Genomic DNA, 22,641 nt, shown 5'->3' on the forward strand with positions numbered 1-22,641 from the left:
CTTTTGGAGTAAACATTAATATAAGACCCGATCTTATGTTATGTTCTATAAGACCCGGTCTTTAATGTTATAGTAAAATAAGACTGGGTCTTCTATTAATTTTTGCTCCAAAAGATGCATTAGAGCTGATTGTCCAGCTAGGTCTTATTTTCGGGGAAACACGGTACATGAGGAGCTCAAAGGGTCACCTATAAAAGACTCAATGGGGAGCCAGCCATTCGTAGTTAACAGAGAGTAGAAAAGGCTAAGTGACATTGTTTTTGCCTAAGCTTTGTTTTTCTGATGGAAGACTTTTTCTTATTACAAGCTGATTTTTTTTAATACTGGACATCTTTGTTTGCTTTTGGGTTGTGCTAACACTGGTATGAAAACTGGATTGTTCTTATAGATGTGAAACAGGAATGAGATGTCTTAATTTTTAATAATAGTGGGTCCTGAGGGCACTGCCACGAGGGCCAGAGATAAAATGAGCTGAAGCATTCTCTAGCTTTTATCAGTTGACTGCATGGAAGAATTTTATGACCCAGAGAACAGAGTGCTCTGGGGGAAAGCGATTTTTAATTTTTCCCTCTAAAACCCAGGACGTAACTGAACCTACCCCGCGTGCCTTAGGGAAGCAGCACCCATCCTTCTCATTTTGTTCCATGCTCAGGCCGCTGGCTCCAGCCCGCGAGCCCGGGTCTATCTGTACCATACCTGCTTCTGATGAGCTGCTTGTGTATGTGTGTTGTGGTTTTGTCTTGGCTTTGAATTTTAAGGAGTGGGTGGAAAAGAAGCTAGGGTTCAGTCTAAAGTGGTGACATTATAGTCCAAGGAAATGAGCGGGGAGTGTAATGCTCAGACGTATTCAAGTGCATGGGAAGGTGAGGCTGTGTCGTGATTTCAAATGGTCCTTTCCACCCATCCTGGAAAGCCACAGCCAGTTGACGATTCCTCTCCCTCTGGGACCAGTATTAGAACATTTGCCTGGGAGGGGGTGTTGCTCAAGGGAGAACTCGTCCTCCCTTTTCTTGGTGGCTTTCTCATTGCTGTTTTAATACCAGTGACAATGGCTTGGCTGCCTGAATATCCCACCTTAGTTTTAGTGTGAAGGTAGAAAAGTGCCTTCACTTTTGGTCTGGGGAACATGGGATGGATGCTGTGTGGGCTACTTAAGCTTCTCTTTCTTATACCTGCTTAATTACCCCACTTCAGCCTGCGGCCACCCCTCCCCTTAATAGTTCTACCAAAGACAAGCAGTGCAGTTATGGCTGCCACTGTGCTGACCCTAGATAGGAATAAAAATGGTCACCTTTCTTTGAGTTCACCAGGGAGCCTGTGTGCTGTCACAGACCTCATGGTATAGGGCTAACGTTCTGGGGTCCTGTTCTAAGGGGCACCCTAAGAGACATGGCCTTTGGGATCTCATTTCTGGGCAATTCTAGTAAAGGTCTTGAGAGCTTTTCATTGTTGGATATAGCCTTTTAACCCCCCCTCCCCCTTTTTAAATTGCTACTATAAATCCTTGCATTAATACTTAGTTCTCATTACTTAATGGTGTTTTTAAATGTATATGTGAGATATATGTAAAATGTAAATACATCTTGTGTAAATGTATTCAAATATACATTTCTATTTGTTTTATTTTTCTTGTTCTAGTTCTGTGTCCTACATAGGGCACCATCACTTCAGGAGCAGTTTTTCAGGAGTTCTTTCGTGGACTACAAGCTAAATTTCCTGTAGCATTATTTTGAAAGCTGGCTACCATTACCTTCCTGCTATTGGAAACTCAGCACACTTGAACTTGGGTTTGTGATTCAGTATTAATAGATCATACCTTCACTAATTCTTTTTATTATGAACCAAGAGAAATACGGCACTATTTTGAATTCTACAGATTTTTTTTGTTAAATACTAACAATTAAGAACTCTTCTCCAACTTTTGTAGAGTAAGGGGGAGTAATATTAATCATGCATGTGCAGTTACAGTTTTCATTAACTGACAATATGCCCATTTGAGTTATGGCTTTCTAGATCTAAACTACATTGAAGAATGGAAGTAAAGCATTGAGAGATTTTTACTATAGTTATCCTTAAGTGATGGCAAAAACCAACACTGATTTTTATAAGAGAATTGTAGTATAAATATCACCTACCAGTATTGTCCAGAGACTGAAACGTACCAGATGTGGCTGTTTTCAGAAGAAGCAAAACCAGAATGTGTTATCTTAGCTTAATACTTGTGAACATTGAAACTGTTGGCGATGCCTGGTTTTAGAAGTTGCTGTGTGTTTTACCACTGTTCAAATTTTAACCATTACGTTGCCATTTACTTTCAGAACCTTGTACTGTTTAACTTTAGATGTTTGTGTTTTGTTCCATGTGTCTGTGAAGAAGTGTCCTTTCCTTTATGGTGCTTAAGAAACTGAATGCTGCAGCATCGCCCATTTCCCATCATTGTTATATTGTATTCATGCCTGTGTGTTTTCCTAAAGTATTAATTCTAGACACAGCTACTCATGGGTACATCACTAGTCATGAACCCATTGCTAGTTGTAATCAAATCAATGCCATTTAATAAATGTTGGGAAAAAAGGTAATGTATGCTTGAGACCTTTATTTTTAATGATTGTTCTTCTCTTGCAGTGCTAGATTCTTCCCCTTACTATTCCACACATTGTCCATCACTAGAGGCTGTGAGCTGGTGAAACACTGATGGTAAAGAAGGGAGAGGGACTTTTCCAGGTCGCATGGAGCTACTGTGCAAGGACAGAAATCCTGCTCTTTCCCAGGTCTGTGAGACACACACAACAGCTGTGGTAGCTTCCTCCCTTACATAACATGAGTGGAGTAAGAGTCTGTATAGCTGTGTGTGACCCTTTCCTACGGTCACAAGAAGCTATATAGGCTGACAACCTGAAAACAAAAGGACAGTTTGTCTTTCTAATCCCAGATGTGGAATCTTTTTGAAAATTACACTGTGGGATTTAAGAATCAAAGTGTTTATTTGCTGCCAAAAACTAAATTGCAAGCAAACCCCTACAGCTTTGTTTTTTGCAAACAAAACAAACTGTAGAACTACAGTGCACTGCAAGTGCCATAGATCTATTTTATTCTTCAGGAAATTATATTTGTTTTTCTTTTACAAGAGCACAACAGGAACCAAAGTAAAAGAGTAATAGATACAGCACTCAGGATAAATCATATCTTTAAAATAATAATAAAAAAATTTACACCTTGTCCTATATCCTGTTAGTATTTTCATAATATGGCCATGATTGAAAAAAACAAAAAGCAAGCATTTACAATTTTTCTTTTTTTGCTAAAGACTTTTTATGCCAGGAATGGATTAATTGTCAACAAAATTTTATAATAATCAGGCTGATGTAAATCTATTTTGGTAACATCATATCATTAACAAATTTATTTTGGAAATAGATAAAAATATTGCCCCTTGATAATAAATCTTTTTTTTTTCTTTGATGCAAACAGCTAGAACACCTTTTTCTTTTTTTTTTTTTTTTTGACATTCTAAGACAAAGAAAATGGTTAATCTTCAGATTAATAAATTAGGTCATTATTATAATAAATTAATTTTTTTTAAAGTTCAGCAACCTCTGTCCAAGTATTTACAACAATACTTGAAAGTTCCTTTACAAAACAGAACACATTTTCTTTTCACATTAAGCATACTGGGTATCTGTGTCTTTCACAACAAGCATTTTTAAAAGAAAAAAAAAAATCAATGCACAAATGGGTAATTAGTATAAAAGTGCTAAGAGCTGTTTGAAAAGTTAACACTATAGTATACAGTCAGTTATATTTGAGGCAAACTACAACAAACTTCCAGCTTATTATGGACAATATTCCAGTAGTTGTTTCAAACAGTTGTTTGAAAAAAAAAAAAACCAAAACAAACAAAAAAAAAACCCAGGAGCTGATTAGTGATACAGATAAATTGTCATCAGTGTCTCTGGCCAGTGAGCGAATTGATAACCAACTGAACAAACCCAAATGAGGAAGAAGATTTAACAAAGGAATACCTCCTCCATAGCAGGGCTGGTGCTGACTGCTCAAGGTATGTGAGTACATGCATACTGTCTCACACACATCTTTCTTTCCAATGAAACTGTAGGTAAAATGAGATTTTGGGTTACTCAAAAATTTGTAAGTGGTCAAAAGCACTGATATGAAATGCCTGTTTCTTTGTTCTGGTTAAAATCTCATAAAAATACATTCAACAGGAAAACATAAATTGTATGTGTATAAATATATATGTATATATATATTATATACACACGCACACAAATACTTTTTTTTTGAAGCATAAGATAGTTACATAAATATTCCTATAATTGCTAAAGTTTAAAGAGGCATATTTTTTTTGAGCTTCAACAAAGGTGCTTGAATAATATACAATTAAAATGAAGTAGTTTCTATTTTGTAGAATCAGTATATAATAAGGAAAAAAAAGATCCCCAAACAGTCTTTTTTAAAAAAGGTTTCATCTTAAGCTAGAGCTTCAACAAAAACTATGAACAACCAACGATATAACAGAACAAAGCAACAACAAACAATGAAGCATCGCCCCTGGAAATACCTGGTATCCTTCACCCTCTCCCTCCTTCCTGCCACGCTGTAGTCAGAAAAGCTCCAGTGCTCACATCAAGAAATGACTAGGTCCTTCCTGTTCATTGGCTGACTCTGCTAGGAACTGGCTGATTGGCTTGGAAAAAAACGAAAGCAGCAAAAAGTATATAACTGTATATATCCTTAATAACCCGCTTTAGAGAAACGTTGCGCTCACATTTCTCTTGCCTCCTCACCGCCTACTGCAGCTGTGACTATAGCAAAGAAACTTGTGGCTTTAGACCTGGGATGGCTATCGAAAGGTTCGGATGCGCTCATCTGGTAGTTCTAAGGTGGTTATGGCAGCTGGATTGCAAGGCCTTTTTTTGTTTTCTGCTCGTTCAGGCCTGAGCTTTGCCGCAACCAGTGCAGTCTTCAGAGCAACAGGAAAAAAATATCCTCTGCGCCACTGAACTGCTTTTATTTTACTGGATTTCTCCCCGAGCCAAGCTGACCAATTTGTCTTCCCAACACCACCCTCCCAACCCATTTCCCCCAACCAAACTCACTGTCCCCACCCCCAAATATCTCTACAGCTATATTACAAGCAAACATGTCTTAGCGACTTTACAAACTTTGGTTCTAAGAAAACACTTGGTCAGTTATCTTGAGGAAAAGTGGGAATGCTTGGTCCTGCACACTGCTGTAGAGGAGAGCCCGTCCCGGTCAGTTCTAAGCGCTGTACATCAAGTCACAATCCAACACAATCCACTAAGCAAGTGCACACATTCTACTGGACTTAAGAGCAGATTTAGTCGCTGTCTGTCTTCTAAAACCTCGTCTGACTTGCCTTTCTTCACACCGTTTGGTAGAAATTGTCTGCCTGTAGGTGGTTCTGTTTTTGCATGCTGTAGAAGCCACTGAATCTTGCATCTGGTTCAGCAATTCTCAGCATTCTCTGGGCACTGTCCCCTTGGACTCGCGTTCCTTTCTTGCAGTCCACAGATACCAGCTGATTATTTAAGGAAGAAGGCTGTTTAGTGAGAAGAGGAGAAACCACAAAGAATTAGCTGCTTTATGTATCCCAAATTAACACAAATTTAGTGCCTAAGTCAAGTGGGAGAAGAGCTTCCCAGTACACGGATGGGCAGACCTGGTGGAGTTTACATTCTGTTCTAGTACCAACTACAGTTTCATGGGGGATGCTGACAAACTGTTTAAAGATGAACTGTCAATAGATTTTATGTCAAAGGAGTGGATGAAGGAACTGAGGGGGGAAAAAAAAAAGACTGGTAAAGTGAGTGACATAATTATTTTCAAATCCTTGAAATGCAGACTAGTGTTTAAAAGGGCCTGGAGAATGAGTATAAGTTACCAGATACGCAGATTTTAAGATAAGCAGACTATTTTGAATCACTCAGGCTGTGTAACAGCATTACAAGTTGGGCCGGCCCGCCTGTATCTAGTCCCTCCACACACTATGAGTGGGTCCCTTTTCTCAGCTTTGCAGTGGGGACTGTGTCTTGCTTAGTCCTTGCCCGTATCTTTGCTTCGGTCTTGCCTGTATCCTGAGCCAGCGTGGGCCCTGCACCTAGGCTGTGCCTAGTGCATACTTGTCAAAAGGAAATCAGAGGCAAGACAACCATCTGTCAGAATGTTATAGGCAAGGGTTATCTAGATGGTAAATTGGATTAAAACAATTATTTAAGCTGTTTTCAATTCTTAAGGTTGTATGATTGATTTTCTTACAAAAAAAACAAAAAGAAAAAAAAAACAAACTAAATGCAAAAGATAGAAATTTAGGTTGGAAAGAATCACGATTTATTTCCCTTAATGAAAATGAATTTTCTTGCCTGTGAAAAATAGGCAGATTCGACAACAAATACATACTTTCTCCCTCAATATGAAATCTGCTTCTCTTTGTATCTCATCTACTATTACTTTACACAATCTCTTCATCTTTTTCCACCTTTCCCCTCTCTTTTTGCCTCGGACATGTCTCCCCGTCCTTTGGACTTTTGTACATGCTCATAATTGTCCAGCTCTCTTCATGCCTCTGCTGGGTATCATCACCCTGCCCTTATGATTTCTTTTCTCTCCCAATTCTAAGTTGACAGATCACTGAGAAACACCAGGTGACCAACTTTTCATTTCTCATATAAACGACGATTTAGGAATCAATTCAGAGGTACTTGTTTGTTTGAAAACTTTAAAGTAAATCCAGGAAACTGGGTCTGAAAAGTCAGGATTCATTAACCAGTGGATGATAGGTAATTCATCCAGCGATTGATCCAGCCCTGCGCAAGTACTAGACATCTGATTGATTGCTACAGCTTGATGTGTACTTGAGGCTCTGAAGAGTAAAGTAAAAATTGTCCTGGCTAATATAAAATATATCAAACAATTTAAGGAAATAATAAGCATGCAAGCTTTCCTAGTTTGATCAGTCAAGAGACTGGCATTTTTTTAGGACAGTACCTTAGTTGGTGTTCGATACCAGCAAAGCAGAGGTATCCACTGTTTCTTCTGATTGATGAACAGGAATGCTATTATAATGGAGAGGACTATGATGATGGGAACCACAACAGAGGCAATGGAGTCCAATGAAGAATCTTCACCTGGGTGCCGTCTGTTAGTATCTCCATAATCTACCTGGAGGTGACCCACATCTAGGAAAATAAACATTACAAGCATTTATTACCTAACACCCGATTACACTGTAAATAGAGAGCAACAACTTGGTTTTATTGCTTTACAGTACTTTAAGGCTAAAATACGATGAAAGTCTAATGTGGATCCAAAAAGAGGACAGAGCTCTTAGGGACGGATGTGAAAAAGGAAAGATGAGGGTTAATAATTGGGTAGGATGATGCTGGTTTGCGCTCGTCAAGAAAATAAGAAAATTCTTAGGAAGACTTTAAAAAGTGACTAAAATTAGACTAGAAAAAAAATTTTGATTAATATTAACCTCTACTGGCTTCTAAGATTTTAAAGCAGAAACATTAGCTTAGCTCCCAGCTTAGCAGCAAATAGGAGACTAATAGCGAAGACTGATTACCAGTGTAATAATAAAAACAGTCAGAATGAATGAAAAGCTTGGTTTTTTGGTTGCTATTCTGATTTACTGAGCTCTAAACTTTTCATAAACTTGCTGAAAATTCACTAGGCCTATTCGATCCTTTTCCTGACTTAGTTATTAATACTCTGCACAGGGGACAACATTTAACTTTGCTCTTATGAATGAAGGTCTGTCTGCTCCTTGTAATCATCATTCTTGCAATGAAGACTGCAGCTAGAGTTAACAAGGTTAAATATATACCAAGCAGGAACGCTCCCTGGAAGTTTCCCTTTATTTTGTTTCAAATAAACCACTGCAGTCAGGTTGTCTAAATGCATCAAAGAGCAGGTTAGTGAAAGATGCGGGATTCATACAATCAAAAAGAGTTGCTCCTAAATTGTTTTGGAAACTCGGCTCACCCAGTTGCACAGCTTTGCGATAGACTGTCTACCATTTAAGAATCAGATTTTTATGAATATGCTGCTTTGTATATGTGGGGGAATGGGAAGAAGAGAACCTTCCGAGTCATTTTAGCCAATGTAGATGGTAACATTTATAGGAAGGGAGAAAAAAGAGGAACATATTTATCAGCATCAAGAAAAATGCCAAAAGTAAAAACATTTTATCGAAGAATTCAGGCTTTAAATACACAGTGAGTAAAGGAATGAATTTTTGCCTTACCACATTACAAATGATATTGGAAATGATTTTAGGGAATGTATGCCATACAAGAAGATTGTTGAAAAGGAAAATCTTGGTGAAAGGAAAATGAAGCTTCAACTAAGGTCTGTTCAGCTGAGGTCTATTGACAAAATTCAGTCATTGAGTTCTGTTTTAATGCTAAAAGTGGGGCATAATAATTTAGCATTGAGCTTCCTAGCAGCCAAAGGAAAAAGAGAAGTAAAGTATCAATAAGATTCATAATGTCTTTAAGATTAAAGCCAATCTGTTGCTTAGGAGAAGCATACATTTTCTTGCTACTGATACATGAGGAAATTTCCCTTCAGGGTCATTATAACACAGATACTATGTAATGCAGAAGTCTTCAACAAATTACAATAAATAAGGTTGTTCTTATGACCAAAGCCCACCCTCTAGAACAGTGTGTGGCATAGAGTAATCACAGATATTTATGGAATGAATGAATGTAAACACAATGCTAAAGCACCATTCAGTCAGAGGAATTATACAAGGAGCCAAAACACTGGGTCCAGGAATTTGGCTCTCGGGTCATTTGGCTTGATCTAAGCATAACACTATGAATCGCTAAAGTAACAGACCATTAATCTCTCAAGCAATGAATACTGCTTCTTCCAAAGGAAATATTACAAAAATTGCATAGCAGTGATGTTGAAAACGTCCTTGGAGTAGCGAGGAGGCAGTACTGAGTCATGGCGAAGAGCAAGATTATACTGTTAGGCTGGTGCAAAGGTAATTGTGGTTTTTGCAATTTAACCTTTTAAACCGAAATTACTTTTACACCAACCTAACATTTTGATCAAGAAGTCTACTTTTATAGAGAAGGCAATATGGACAGGAATGCCCTTGCTTTACCACCTAACTACCAAGAGACAGAATAACATCTCTATTATATGCAACTGAAAGGACAGAGCAACAAAAATAAAGCATGGAATAAACCTGGTGAGGGGAAAAATCAACATGTAATAAATCGAAGTCTTGTGGAGTAAAATCTACCCAGATGTAGAGGGTAACCTAATGCATAAATGCTTAGTACAGAATCCACAGGGACAGTGAATAATTTATTACTACTCTGCTTATAAAGTTTATTCACACATATAAATATCAGTGATGGCTTAGAAAGTCTACTAAGGACAAAGAACATATTTCGTTCTATTACCACTAAGTCTCTGAACATGTGTGTGGGGCCAGAGGAGGCACTTTACCCAGTTGTCTGCAGACTTACTTTATCATTCTGGGTTGTGAAATATGTTACAGCCAAGTCTGTCTTCTCTAGAATAGTTATTTGAACTTAGTTGGACATGCCATTTAAAAGTTATCCAAAGGAAGTTTTAAAAATTAAAAAAACGAAAACAAAGTAGACCCTCCAAAAGACTAGACAGATTTCAGTTCACTTTGCACTTACCTCTGGGGAGATGGATAATGTCATTTTCACTAGGTGTGGGCCACATGGGAACCTCTGGGTCAATCTCTCCACGATGATTTGTCTTCTCAATGGGTATATTGGTTGGTTCTGGGACATACATTTCTGAAAAAAGGGGATATTTTTCATGAGAGATGAGGGAGAGTCTACCTATTGCTGGCTTTGTTTCCTCAATCCAAATGGATGGTGCATTCAGTTCAACACGATCCGTCCTGGGACATGCAAGATCCAGATTTTGCATTTATATCATTAATGTCAGAGCATCACTAGCTTTGCAGGAGTGGGACACATATCTTATTACCACTTAAAAGGGGAGAAAAGATTTTCTTGTCCACTGGGGTCAGGTACTCTGCTTTTTCATGTCAAATGGATTGATGGCTCTATAATTTTGTGCAAGCATGAGATTGATGGAAATGGAAGGATTTCGTTTACTTTCTATCAGCTAAATATTAGACTTGAATAACTGTTGCTCTTTAATCCATGAGTGTTGAATCATTTACATGTTGCAGGAAGTGAAAAGGTTAAAGCATCTTCCACTGTGCATTTCTTAGCCATTTTCCCTCCAGTCTCTTCCCCGAAATAGGAATGGGGTATGGACAGACCTCATGAGGTGCTGTCTGACGTAAGTCTTAAGTTTCTGCTATGTTACCTCTGGAACCATGTGGATTGGAAATTGATCTTCAGTAAATGTATTTTCAATCATATAGACATTTGATCCATAAGACACTACAACATGAAACAAAACTGCCTTCTGAGAAGAAGAATATTCTCTACCCCACATATCAGGTTTTTTTTTTTTTTTTTTTTTTTTTTTTTTTTTTTAAAGTCAACTTCTAAAAGGGACCAATGCAAATGTTTAAAGCTTACCTTGGCTCCTACAAATATATTTGTATATCCTTACTTCATCTGGCTAACAACTAGCCTAACCTTTTTTTAAAGAAATAATTCTTAAAAACCTCTCTTTTCGAAATGCAAGAATAAGAGTCTGCATCAATCACATACTTCCTATTGGCCAGATACTGTTAAGATGAATTTGAGAGAAGGGAAACATGGTAGAGAAGAGAGTATCTGCTAAGCTTCCACTGTGAGTTAACTAAGTACCTGTCAGGGCCATAAAGTCAGAGAGGTTAAATACACCACCCAAGGTTATGCATCCAGGAACTGCAGAGCTGGGATTCCAGGCCCAAGTCTTCCCATTGTCCCCAAGAATAAAGTCACTTGGGCCTTAGTACCTCAGTTTTCTGCTTCCTTACTAAAATATAAGGCCTCAGACATGGCAGGAACTAGATGGTCTTATAAATCCGATGAGTCCCTGAAAACTATATATAGAGTTAAAGTGAGAATTTACTGAAAAATGTTATCATTTACAGAAGCAAGGGCCTGAGTACAAAGCAGTGAGTCTCAGACTTTTCTCAGGTGTGAACCTGATTCACCCAAAGAGCTTATAAAATGTGCTGATTCTCACAGGTCCTCATTTGGTAGGTCTGGACTGGGTGGTTCTGGGGTGGGTATTTCGGGAGATGGTGTTTAGCTCGCCCACTGAAAAACCCTTAGATGTGGTTTCCTGGAGGAATTTGGGAAGAAAACTATCTTGACACTTCAGTGAGCTCTTTAAATACCACAGCACCCCTGAGCCCTTCCCCTGCCTGGTCCAATGAGCAGTGTTGAACCTTCCTATTGCATCAGGGCAAACCTGCCACTGGCTTCTGAGGCCTCAGTAGCAAAGGCTAACATAAGATCTATTCCACCAAACCTGTGACATTAACAGCTGAAGCGCAAAAACCTCTGCAGAGGCTCTCAGACCTTGGATCAATTCAGTTTCTCTTCAGGGTTTTTCCTGGGTGAGAACAATGGAGAACAGTTTTGAAATTCTTCTGCCTCCTTCCTGCATGTGAGTAGGTTTCAAGTGAACCCCTGCAAACAACAGAGACTCAACTGTGTGAGTTCAATTCCCATAGGTGCTTAGAAAGGCTCTGCTTGGCAACAGCAGAGAAAGTTAGAAAGAGCGGCCTAGGATGGAAGGAGATGTCTTCTTGAGTGGTGAATTACCTCACCATTGATCAACAAGTATTTCCTGAGTTCTTCCTATGTGGCAGACACTGGTCTACATTTTGGGGCACAGCCATGATCAAGACCAATCCTGCCCTCTCCAGGCTCTCTTCCCGACAGTGACCTCTCATCATTCAGCAGCTTCTGGCCTGTCCTGTGTATCAGTCTGCTCCACTAAACTTAGTTCAGCTCTGATTAAAACACACCCACACCTCCTTTTTTTTCCAAATCACAAAAGACTTAAAAGTTCTAGTTCCGTGTCCTCAAATCTAAAGGGAAATGACCCTCTCCCCTTAATTTGAATTTAAGAAGGAGGCTGCTTCTGAGCAGTTTAGCCAAAAAAGGATCTACTTTTCTGGGAAAAACTGCTTGGAGAAACAAAAAGAAGTGTAGGTGCTACTGTGTTTCCATGACTGGACCCAGGCCTTCCATGGCCAAAGGCTGCATTCAACGCCAACTGTAACATAGACCCTTCTGCGATTTACTATACAAGAGCCCTTTAGAGCTGCTGGTGTTGTTAGACAACGGGGCCAGAGAAGTGACAAAACTACATCCGGCCAGGCCACACGGGTCACAGGTACATGCTCACAATTAAGAATTACTCCTGTGGTCAGATTTGATCTGAACTTCTGAGAAACCCAAGATGACTTCCTTTACATTCAGAGGCACCTGGTCAGCTGTAAGAGCCACCTTCTTCAAAATGTCCTTTTCAGGAATGCTGAGGCTCACAAGCTGTGGGCACCACTTTTTTGGAGACAGAACCTGAAATCTACTTAGGACCAGGACTCGAAGGTCTTCTGCTAACTAGCTGCATAATTCACGGAACTTTTCTGAGCCTCGATTTCTTCTGTAAAATGGGACAAGCACTAGCCAGTCCCAGGTTGCGTACTCCTATCTGGAGACAGCAGGAGGGGAAAGTGCTTTGTAAAGGGTGAGGCTCTTCAGAATGGTAGCTGATACGTCCAGAGGACAAAGCGGGCTAGCATGAGCTCTCCAGATGAGAAATGGAACCTCGCAACTTCAGTAAGGAACCTTGGCTAAGATCACAGTGCACCAATGAGAGAACAGGACAGGAATCCAGCCTTCCTGGCTGGCGACCCTTAAACATAAAGTGGCAGCAGCACGACTGATGGCACAATATGCTGAGAGATAAGATGGAGAAATGATTCATTAAGAATATCAGACGCAGAAAGAAGAGTGACAGAAATTAAATTTCAATCTAACAGTAAATCCTAACGGAGAAGTCACTGGAGAAATGTCCAGTAATGAACAAGGATGTCTGCACACTCTATCAAATTCACAAACCAAGGAGAGAGAATCTTTATCTCTATTCCTACCACCACCACCACTACCACCTGGATTAGGTTCCTTATTGTCACACACCTGGGATGTCTGCACTGCGACTTCCAGTGGCCTGGCCTCTGGTCTCTGCAGGGTCTCTGGGTAGACCCTGTTGGTCTTCCCAAAGCACCTCTGTGATCAGGTCATTCATCTGCTCAAAAATGAGCCTCCTCACTCCCAAAAGAAGGGCTCAGTTTACACTCTTCATTTGACAGTTAAGGCCCTAAAAATCTTGGCCAAAGCGATCTGTTTTGTCTTACCTCCTGAGTTCCTGCTACTAGAACGCTCTTTTCCAGGGGCATTTGGCCTCCACCTTTGCACCTCAGGGTCTTTGGTCAGATGACCCTCTTAACGCCAATAAGGAGAGCCCACCTGTGCTTCAGGGTCTAGCTCAGGTCCTTCTGGGAAAGCCTCCAAAGGCCATGCTACTTCACGGGAAAATCGTAATTGTGAACTGAGCACTCACTGTCTGTAGCAGGGCTGTACAAGCACTGTCTCTAATTCACGGTCTGTTTCTCTCTCGGAACCACTCTAATTCGACTCTGCCTCCACCACGGTACTGACGGGGCTCTTGTCAAGATGATTAGGAAAATGCGAAGCGCCCTTCAGTCAGTTCCCATTTCTCACCTGACGGGACCGAACGGCACTCCTCCCAGCCTCTTCCATTTTGTTTCCAGGTCAGTTTCCTCCTGTGTCGCTGGGGCTCCCTCTCCATTTCCTTTCTAGTCCCTCCTCACCTGCCCAGTGCCCCAAAGCTTGGAGGGTCTCTGGGCTCAGTGCTGGGCTCTCTTTTCTTCTCTTTCAACACTGACTCCTTGGGTGGTCTCATCCAGGCTCAAGGTTAAAAAAACCACCTATAGCTGACAACTTGCAAATTTATAGATCGATTTCCAATCTCTCTTCTGAACTTCTGATTGGACATTTATTACTGTCTATTCATGATCTCCACTTAGATGTCTAGTGGTGATTGCAAACTAAAAATGCCCCAAACCAACTGATTTTTACCCCCGAGCTGCAACTCCATGGTTCAGTCTAAAAACATTCTAGTTGTCCTTGGCTTCTCGCTTCCTCTCAGGCCCCGCATCTAATCCAAATCCTATTGTTTCTACTCTTAAAACATAATCAGAATCTGACCACTTCTTCTCCACCTCACAGCTCCTACTCTGGTCCAAGCCATCATCCTCTTCCACCTGGATTATTAGGAAGCCTCCAAACTGGTCACTCGGCTTCCACTCTTGCCCTCCACACCGAGCTGCACTCACCCAGCACCAAGAAATCCTGGTGAAAGGGAAGCCACATCATGTCACTCCTCTGCTCAAAACCCTCCAAAGTGTCCACCTCACTCTATCAAACCCTACACTCACCCACGAGACTACGAGTTTTGGCCCACGGCTACCTCTCTGCTTTCCTCTTATTACCTTCCCTGCTCTCTGGGTCCCATCCACACAGGCTCGCTGCTTTTTCTTGAACGTGCAAAAGCATGTTCCCACCCAGAGCTTTTGTCCTGCCTCTGCCAGGAGCTTCTGCCTCTTCCCCACGATTCCTGTGATTCTTCTGGGTCTCTTTATAAATGTCATCTTCGCAGTGAGGCATTCCCTTATCATCCTGTAGAAAAGAAAACCACCCGTCCCCAGCTCCCTAGCCCCGGCCTCACTGTGTTTTCTCCGCAGCCCTTCTCCTCGTCTTGTGTGCTATTTACTGCTTACTTATTTGCTGCCCGTCTCTCTCTACTAAGCTCCGTGTGGATGGGGACTTTGATTCGCTGCTGTCTCCCTAGTGCCTAGAATAGTGCTTGTGCATAGTAGGCATTAAATGAATCTTGGTTGAATAAATAAAGTCAAGTCTCACCATTTATACCACTAAAACCATATTACTATGAAATTTGGTATGAAACTTGTTGACACATAGGTGACATGCACTAGATTAAACAACTCTAATGAAAACTAACCTATTTTCCCTTACTCTTCTCACTGAAAACACTTCAGGATTTCATTTTGCCCCACGTACACACTGAGTGACAAAACACCACATAAGTGAACCTCTCACTCTCAATCAATACCTCAAAGAAGGTCAATGAGAACTAAATGAGGAAATCCAACTGAAGACTCTGAAAAGGGGGGGTTAGTCTCTGGACCTGGCAGAATATTCCATCCGTTTTAGGAGATATTCTTTAGAAGTACGCAATTAGGGCTAGTCTGTGCAGCACCTAAACAAAAGGCAGGTGTGTGCAGAGCTCAGTGACACTCTGGGTTTAATGGTGGTCCCGTTTTACAATGCGCAGTATAGGTGCACTTCTCAGCGTGACTCCTAGCTCACTAGACGACAGGGGCAAGGTTCTCTAATACGCGGCAAGAAAACACAAGAATCGAGCTGGAGACGGAGAAGCCCCCGACTCACTCAGGACTTCAACTGGCTCTTTGAGTGAGCCCTCTGCTCTCCTCAGTCTATGTGGTCTGCACTGCCTGTGAGGTCTGCATGCTCAGGGCTGTAGATCTGGGACCCTGCCCAGAGGCTGTCCTGCCGAGGGCTCTGGTCCTTCGTCACTGGGACTGGGGCAGAAGATGAAAGAGCTGCTTTGGCAGGAGACACTGACATGGAACCTAGAAGGCCTGGGAAGGATCTGGGAAGCTGCAGGGGACGCAGGTTTGAAACTAGGAGGTGGATTACTGAGTGGAAATGATGGATGGGAGGGATGTGGGGAAAGACACAGGCATGGGTTTCCACAGCAGCAAACTGGGGTTGTGCTCTGCGGTTATGCTCTCCATGGAAGAGATGAAAAGTTCAGCAAAGCGCCTGACAGAAGGCTGCATGGGATGGTGTGGATACTGCCGGAATTGATGAACTGAAAAAAGACCGAACCAGACTGTATGCTTTAGAACTAGATTTTGGTTCTGATATATGTATTCACTTTGCAATAGCTATTAGGTGCATTTACTACTATGTCTGATCTTGCACCTTTTCCACTAGGCTAGTCCAACAGATAGGGCTATTCAGCTAGGACAGGTGTCATGGACAGGTGTCATTGACAGGTCGGTTATAACCATCAGGTGTATTACCACTCAAGTTTAGAGGATGCAAGTCAGAGGAAGCAGAGCATTGAACCCAAATCAGGCCCTCACCTGGGTGGCGAGTCTCTCCAGTTACCTCCCAAGTCTTTGTACAGGGAGACTTCAGGGGACTGCTTGGGCCACATGAACTAAGGCTCTGAGTCTGCTCTAGTTTCACCTTAACTCAGCATTACAGCTCGCAAACTGGCAGGACGGTGGCTGACATACCTGGACACATTGGGCAGCAACTTCCTTCCACATTGATGGGCTCGACGCAGGGCAGAGGGGGGCAACTGACAGTAGAGCAGAGGGTCTGGCCCTGCAGGCAGTAGCAGTGTGTGCAGCTGTCGATGTCCCAGCGCTCCTCGTCGGCATAGGCCTTCCCACTGAAGTGGCACACCACCTTCTTCGGAATTGTGTCTTCTAGGGAAAAGAACAGCACACAGTGGAGTTGCATGACGTGACATAAAGGGAAACCGCTTCGTACAATCACACTATGCTTTAGATTTCCAGAATTTGGTGAACCTTTTGTTTCCCCAGTCCCATTACCATTTTCCTCTGTTCCGGAGAAGCTTCAGAACTCTCATCTTGTGGCCTGAACCTGTTCCAGGGCCACTGAGGCTATACAGGGCTGTAACTGTTGCAACCAGCTGGGCATGATACCCACTGGGTGAGTGTCATTAGACTGTCATCACAAAACACACAAATTCAATCATTGCTATGGCTGTTGAACATACCACGTGGGAAAACTAAAACTGAAATACAAATCGGTAGAGACATGTTCAGGTTTGGTTCTACATGGAAATAGATTTTAAAAAATTAAAAAAAAAAAAGTACAGCTCAGTCTGTTTACGGAGACAATTCAAGAAATTCCTTTCAGGGGGCCGGCCCAGTGGCTCAGGCAGTTAGAGATCCATGCTCCTAACTCCGAAGGCTACAGGTTCGATTCCCACATGGGCCAGTGGGCTCTCAACCACAAGGTTGCCAGTTCAATTCCTCGAGTCCCGCAAGGGATGGTGGGCTCTGCCCCCTGCAACTAAAATTGAACACGGCACCTTGAGCTGAGCTGCCGCTGAGCTCCCGGATGGCTTAGTTGGTTGGAGTGCTTCCTCTCTCAACCACAAGATTGCCGGTTCGACTCCCGCAAGGGATGGTGGGCTGCGCCCCCTGCAACTAGAAACGGCAACTGGACCTGGAGCTGAGTGGCGTCCTCCACAACTAAGATTGAAAGGACAACAACTTGACTTGGAAAAAAGGCCTGGAAGTACACACTGTTCCCCAATAAAGTCCTGTTCCTCTTCCCCAATAAAATCTTAAAAAAAAAATTAAAAAAAAAATTCTTCAATGTTGTTTTTGTAAATGATTCAGGGGAATAGTAAGGAATGATAATGGCATGTCATGGGGAACAAGTAGGGGTCCTGGGCTATCCTAGAGGGGGAATTAGCATTGAGATAACCTTTTCTTTCATTTTCCAGTGATGCTGGATAGATTTTCCTCTCATCAACAAAGACATTTCTGCTTTAAAAACCACTTCATTTCATTTCAATCAATTTTTATCAGTAAACTATGGTTTTTGAGAGCAATGTATTTTAAGAGCTTTACGCACACGAAATCACAGCTTACAAATAGGCAGCTCTTCTTTTTTCTCCATTTTCCCTTGCCATTCTCATTTCCTCCTTCCCTTGATTGTTCCTTTCTCTTAGTGCCTTCTCCGGGTTTACCTAAACTAACTTACCAGCGGTCCCATTTTCTCTCAAGCTCAAGAACGATGGCTCAGAGTGAGGACCAAGTGACCAGCTAAGCAGAGATGGGGCAGATTGATGTAGAAATGTGGGGGGCACAGCACTTCCTTGTCACTGGACAGGCCAATAACTGGAGGACTCCTCCTAATCCGGGGACATTTTATGCTCAGATTTTAAAGGCAGCTCTACTCACTGGTCACTAGAAAATGGAAAACTGTAAGGGAATCTGGAAACCAAATTCCTTAAGAATGGAGTGGTGGCTTTGAATAACAGCTGACAGATTTAGATTCCTTCCTGTAATGGAAGGAAGGGGGTATATCAGCTTTGTTTTTAAGAAGAGAACCCTAGACTATGACAATATGGAAGACTACATGAGGTAAGGAAGACGCGGATACTGTTCAAGGGGATGTGATATGGGCCTAGACTAAGGCAGCGGTGATGAAGAAAGAAAGGCAAGGCTAGATTTCAGAGGTATTTCTGAGAAACGGCTATCAGGGTATGAATAATGAGGAAAGGGAAGGCATGAAGGAAGACCCCGTTTCTTGCAATGGGAGGCTAGGCAGAGATAATTTCAGTATGAGTCATTTTCCTGCTTTAAGAAATAAACATTTGGTGAGCTTGTCATGGACTTGGTCAGGCCATATCAATCCACTGCAGAGATTCCAGTGGATCAGAGCTGCAGTGGTTGACCCTCAAACTCTTAAGCCTATCTGCACACAGGTCTTTTACCTCCTTGGTTAAATTTATTCTTAGTTTTTTTTTTTTGTTGTTTTTTTTTTTTGGATAGAATTGTAAATGGGATTGTTTTCTTAACTTCTCCTATAGTTCATTATTGGTGTATAAAAATAAAACCGATTTCTGAATGTTAACTTTGTGTCCTGCTACTTTACTGAATTCTTTTATCAGTTCTAATAGTTGTTTGGTAGAATCTTTAGGGTTTTCTATATACAGTATCATGTCACCTGCAAATAATGACAGTTTTACTTCTTCCTTTCCACTGTGGATGCCTTTTATTTCTGTTTCTTGTCTGACCGCTGTGGCTAGGACTTCCAATATTATGTTGAATAAAAGTGGTGAAAGGAGACATCCTTGTCTTGTTCCCCATCTTAAGGAAAACGCTTTTAGCTTTTCACTGTTGAGCAGGAGCTGGGGGTTTGTCATATATAGCCTTTATTATGTTGAGATACATTCCCTCTATTTCCACAATGCTGAGTTTTTACCTTAAAACTGGATTTTGTCAAGACATGGAAACAACCAAAATGTCCTTCGATAGATGAATGGATAAAGAAGTTGTGGTATAGATACACAATGGAATAGTATTCGGCGGTAAGAAAAGATGATATAGGAACATTTGTGACAACATGGATGGATCTTGAGTGTGTAATGCTGAGCGAAATAACTCAGACAGAAAAAGCAGAGAACCATGTGATTTCACTGATATGTGGTATATAAACCAAAAACAACAAAAGAACAAGACAAACAAATGAGAAACAGAAACTCATAGACACAGACAATAGTTTAGTGGTTACCAGAGGGTAAAGGGGGTTGGGGGGTGGGAGATGAGGGTATGGGGGATCGAATATATGGTGATGGAAGGAGAACTGACTCTGGGTGGTAAACACACAATGGGATTTATAGATGATGTAATACAGAATTGTACACCTGAAATCTATGTAATTTTACTAACAATTGTCACCCCAATAAATTTAAAAAAAAATTATGGGAAAAGAAAAAAAAACAACTGGATTTTGTCACACGCTTTTTCTGAATCTATTGATATGATCATATGATTTTATCCATAGTTTCGTTTATGTGGTGCATCACGTTAATTGATTTGCTGATATTGAATCAACCTTGCATCCCAGGAATAAATCCCACTTAATCTTTTTAATGTATCGTGAATTCGGTTTGCTAATATTTCATAGAGGAGTTTTACAACCATGTTCATCAGAGATACTGGCCTATAATTTTCTTTTTTTTTATAGTGAGTGTCTTTGTTTGGTTTTGGAATCAGGGTAATAGTGGCCTAGTAAAATAAGCTTAGGAGTCTTTCCTACTCTTGAATTTTTTGGAATAGTTTGAGAAGGATAGGTGTTAATTCTTTGAATGTTTGGTAAAATTCACCTGGGAAGCCATCTGGTCTGGGACTTTTGTTAGTTAGAATTCTGTGATTATTGATTCGATTTCGTTAGTAATAATAGGTCTGTTCAGATTTTCTGTTTCTTCTTGATTCCATCTTGGAAAGATTGTATGTTTCTAGGAATTTACCTATTTCTTCCAGATTGTCCAATTTGTCGGCGTATAATTATTTGTAGTATTTTCTTATAATCCTTTGTATTTCTGTAGCATCAGTTGTTACTTCTTGTTCATTTCTGATTTTATTTATGTGGGTCTTCTCTTTTGTTCTTGATGAGTCTGGTTAAAGGCTTATTGATTTTATTTTTTCGAAGAACCAGCTGTTGGTTTTACTGATCTTTTGAATTGTTTTTTTAGACTCTTTTGTTTATTTCCACTCTGATCTTTATTATTTCCTTCCTTCTACTCACTTTGGACTTTTTTTTTCTGTTCTTTTTCTAGCTCCTTTTGGTGTAAAGTTAGATTGTTTGAGATTTTTATTTTTTTAATTTTTTTATCCTGTTTCCACTGCAACTGCTAAACACCTGTCTGGTGATATCCCTCCACTGATAAAGAGGCAATAAGGCTAATCAATTTATTAGAGCATCAAATCCAGAATCTTAGACAGGGTAGCAAAAATTAATGTCTCAACCACTGCCTATTTTTCCCAGTCAGACTCCAATTTTTCCCTGAGGTAGGATTCTTATGAAGATAACGTTGTTGCCCAAGCCCACACAGTTAGTGAGTGGCAGTTTCAAAACTGAAATAAAGCCTTACAGATTCCCTGTCCTAGCCTCTGTTAATGATTTTAACCTACCTGAAAATCAACACCAGGTTTCTGATGTTTAGTTCCTTTGATCATAAAGGACACAGGTTCAAATTTTGCTAACGTGCCTTCCACCACTTCATCCCAGCTTCAACCACAGCCTCTGTAACTACCCAAATTTTGGTCCACTATTTAGTTTTACTTGAATATTTTCCCTGAATTAAATAATCTCCATTGTCAACTGTAATCCCCATTCAGGTGTCAACTGATGGTCCTGGACGCCAATTCAATGCCAACAGGAATCCCCAATTTGGGGTGCTTGGAAGAAGGAAATTTTATTTCATTCAAATAGCTCAATTGTGATGCAGTAGGGCTGTGCAACAGCTCAATAGTGTTACAGATCAATTAGGAGACAGCACAGCTGTGAGGCGGCCCTGGGGTAAGATGGCCCTGCTCTGCTCAGTTCTGCTCTGCTCTGGTCCTGAGACAGCTTTGGTGTTCCAGCTCCAGCTGGGGAAACTCAGTCTTCAGTCTCCAGTGGAAAGGGAACGTGTGTCGAGAGTTTTCTTATTTCTTGAGGTAGTCCTATATTGCTATGAATTTCCCTCTTAGGATTGCTTTTTGCTGTGTCCCACAGATGTGGGGTCACTGTGTTTTCATTTGTCTCAAGGTATTTTTTGATTTCTTCCTTGATCTCATTGTTGACCCATTCCTTGTTTAGTAGCATGCTATTTAACCTCCATGTGCTTGTGTTTTTTTCAGTTTTTGCGTTTTTTTTTTTCCCCTTATAATTGATTTCTAGTTTCATACCATTGTGGTCAGAGAAGAGGCTTGATATGATTTCAATCTTAAATTTACTGAGACTTGTTTTGTGGCCTAACATGTGGTCTGTCTTGGTAAATGTCCCATGCGCACTTGAAAATAATGTATATTCTGCTGCGTTGGGGTGAAATGCTCTAAAAATATCAATTAAATCCATCAGATCGAATGTATCATTTAAGACTGCTGTTTCTGTATTGATTTTCTATCTGGAACATCTATCCATTGATTATCCATAGGTGTTAAAGTCCCCTACTATGACTGTATTACTGTTGATCTCTCCCTTTATGTCCATCAATATTTGCTTTATATATATTTAGGTGCTCCTATGTTGGGTGCATAAAGGTTTACAAGGGTTATGATCTCTTGTTGGATTGATCCCTTTATCATTATGAAATGTCCTTCTTTGTCTCTTATTATAGCCTTTGTTTTAAAGTCTATTTTGTCTGATATAAGCATTACTACCCCAGCCTTTTTTCGATTCCATTTGCATGCAAAATTTTTTTCTATCCCCTTACTTTCAGTGCCTTTCGATCTGAAGTGGGTCTCCTGTAGACTGTGTATGTATGGGTCTTGTTTTCTTATCCATTCAGGTGCCCTATGTCTTTTGATTGGAGCATTTAATCCATTTAAAGTGATTACTGATAGGTACACACCGATAGTTATTGCCATTTTATTATTCATATTTATTTTTATTTTTTTCCCCTTCTTAAAGACGTCCCTTTAACATTTCTTATAATATTGTTTTGGTGGTGATGAACTCCTTTAGCTTTTTCTTGTCTGGGAACATTTCTGCTTTTGATTCAATTTCACCTGAAAAGAAAAGATCTAAACAGAGGCCTGAAAGCACGGAGTGAATTTTGGCTGACGGACGGAACTTGGTGGCTCCTATTTCTTACATGCTCACTTCCTCATCTCGATACACCACTTCCTTCCATGGCACATTTGGGTTAATCTGAGAAAGCTCTATCAGAAAGTTTTAGAAACTACTTGGTGTAGGCGGAGACACGGCATCCACTCTATGCAATTTGAGA

At 40.7% G+C, this 22,641-nt stretch overlaps 2 protein-coding genes across 5 annotated transcripts in view; one reads left to right on the forward strand and one right to left on the reverse strand.

Moving 5' to 3' along the window:
• FEZ2 (fasciculation and elongation protein zeta 2) overlaps positions 1-2,579 on the forward strand; it is a 38,811-nt gene extending 36,232 nt beyond the window's left edge. For both annotated transcript variants that reach the window (XM_019741928.3, XM_019741937.3), the window contains one exon: positions 1,639-2,579. In XM_019741928.3, the coding sequence (XP_019597487.2) occupies positions 1,639-1,655 (17 nt within the window). In that variant the 3' untranslated portion in view covers positions 1,656-2,579. The remainder of the gene's footprint in view (positions 1-1,638) is intronic.
• Positions 2,580-3,684: 1,105 nt separating this feature from the next.
• Positions 3,685-22,641, reverse strand: part of CRIM1 (cysteine rich transmembrane BMP regulator 1) — a 185,419-nt gene continuing 166,462 nt past the window's right edge. For all 3 annotated transcript variants that reach the window (XM_019741906.3, XM_019741916.3, XM_074331893.2), the window contains 4 exons: positions 16,394-16,588; positions 9,711-9,833; positions 7,027-7,217; positions 3,685-5,581 (listed from right to left, as the gene is read on the reverse strand). In XM_019741906.3, the coding sequence (XP_019597465.1) occupies positions 5,405-5,581; positions 7,027-7,217; positions 9,711-9,833; positions 16,394-16,588 (686 nt within the window). In that variant the 3' untranslated portion in view covers positions 3,685-5,404. The remainder of the gene's footprint in view (positions 5,582-7,026; positions 7,218-9,710; positions 9,834-16,393; positions 16,589-22,641) is intronic.

This window comes from Rhinolophus sinicus, chromosome 2, assembly GCF_057876585.1.
Source record: "Rhinolophus sinicus isolate RSI-liver-muscle chromosome 2, RSI-T2T, whole genome shotgun sequence".
NCBI classification, from domain to species: Eukaryota; Metazoa; Chordata; class Mammalia; order Chiroptera; family Rhinolophidae; genus Rhinolophus; species Rhinolophus sinicus.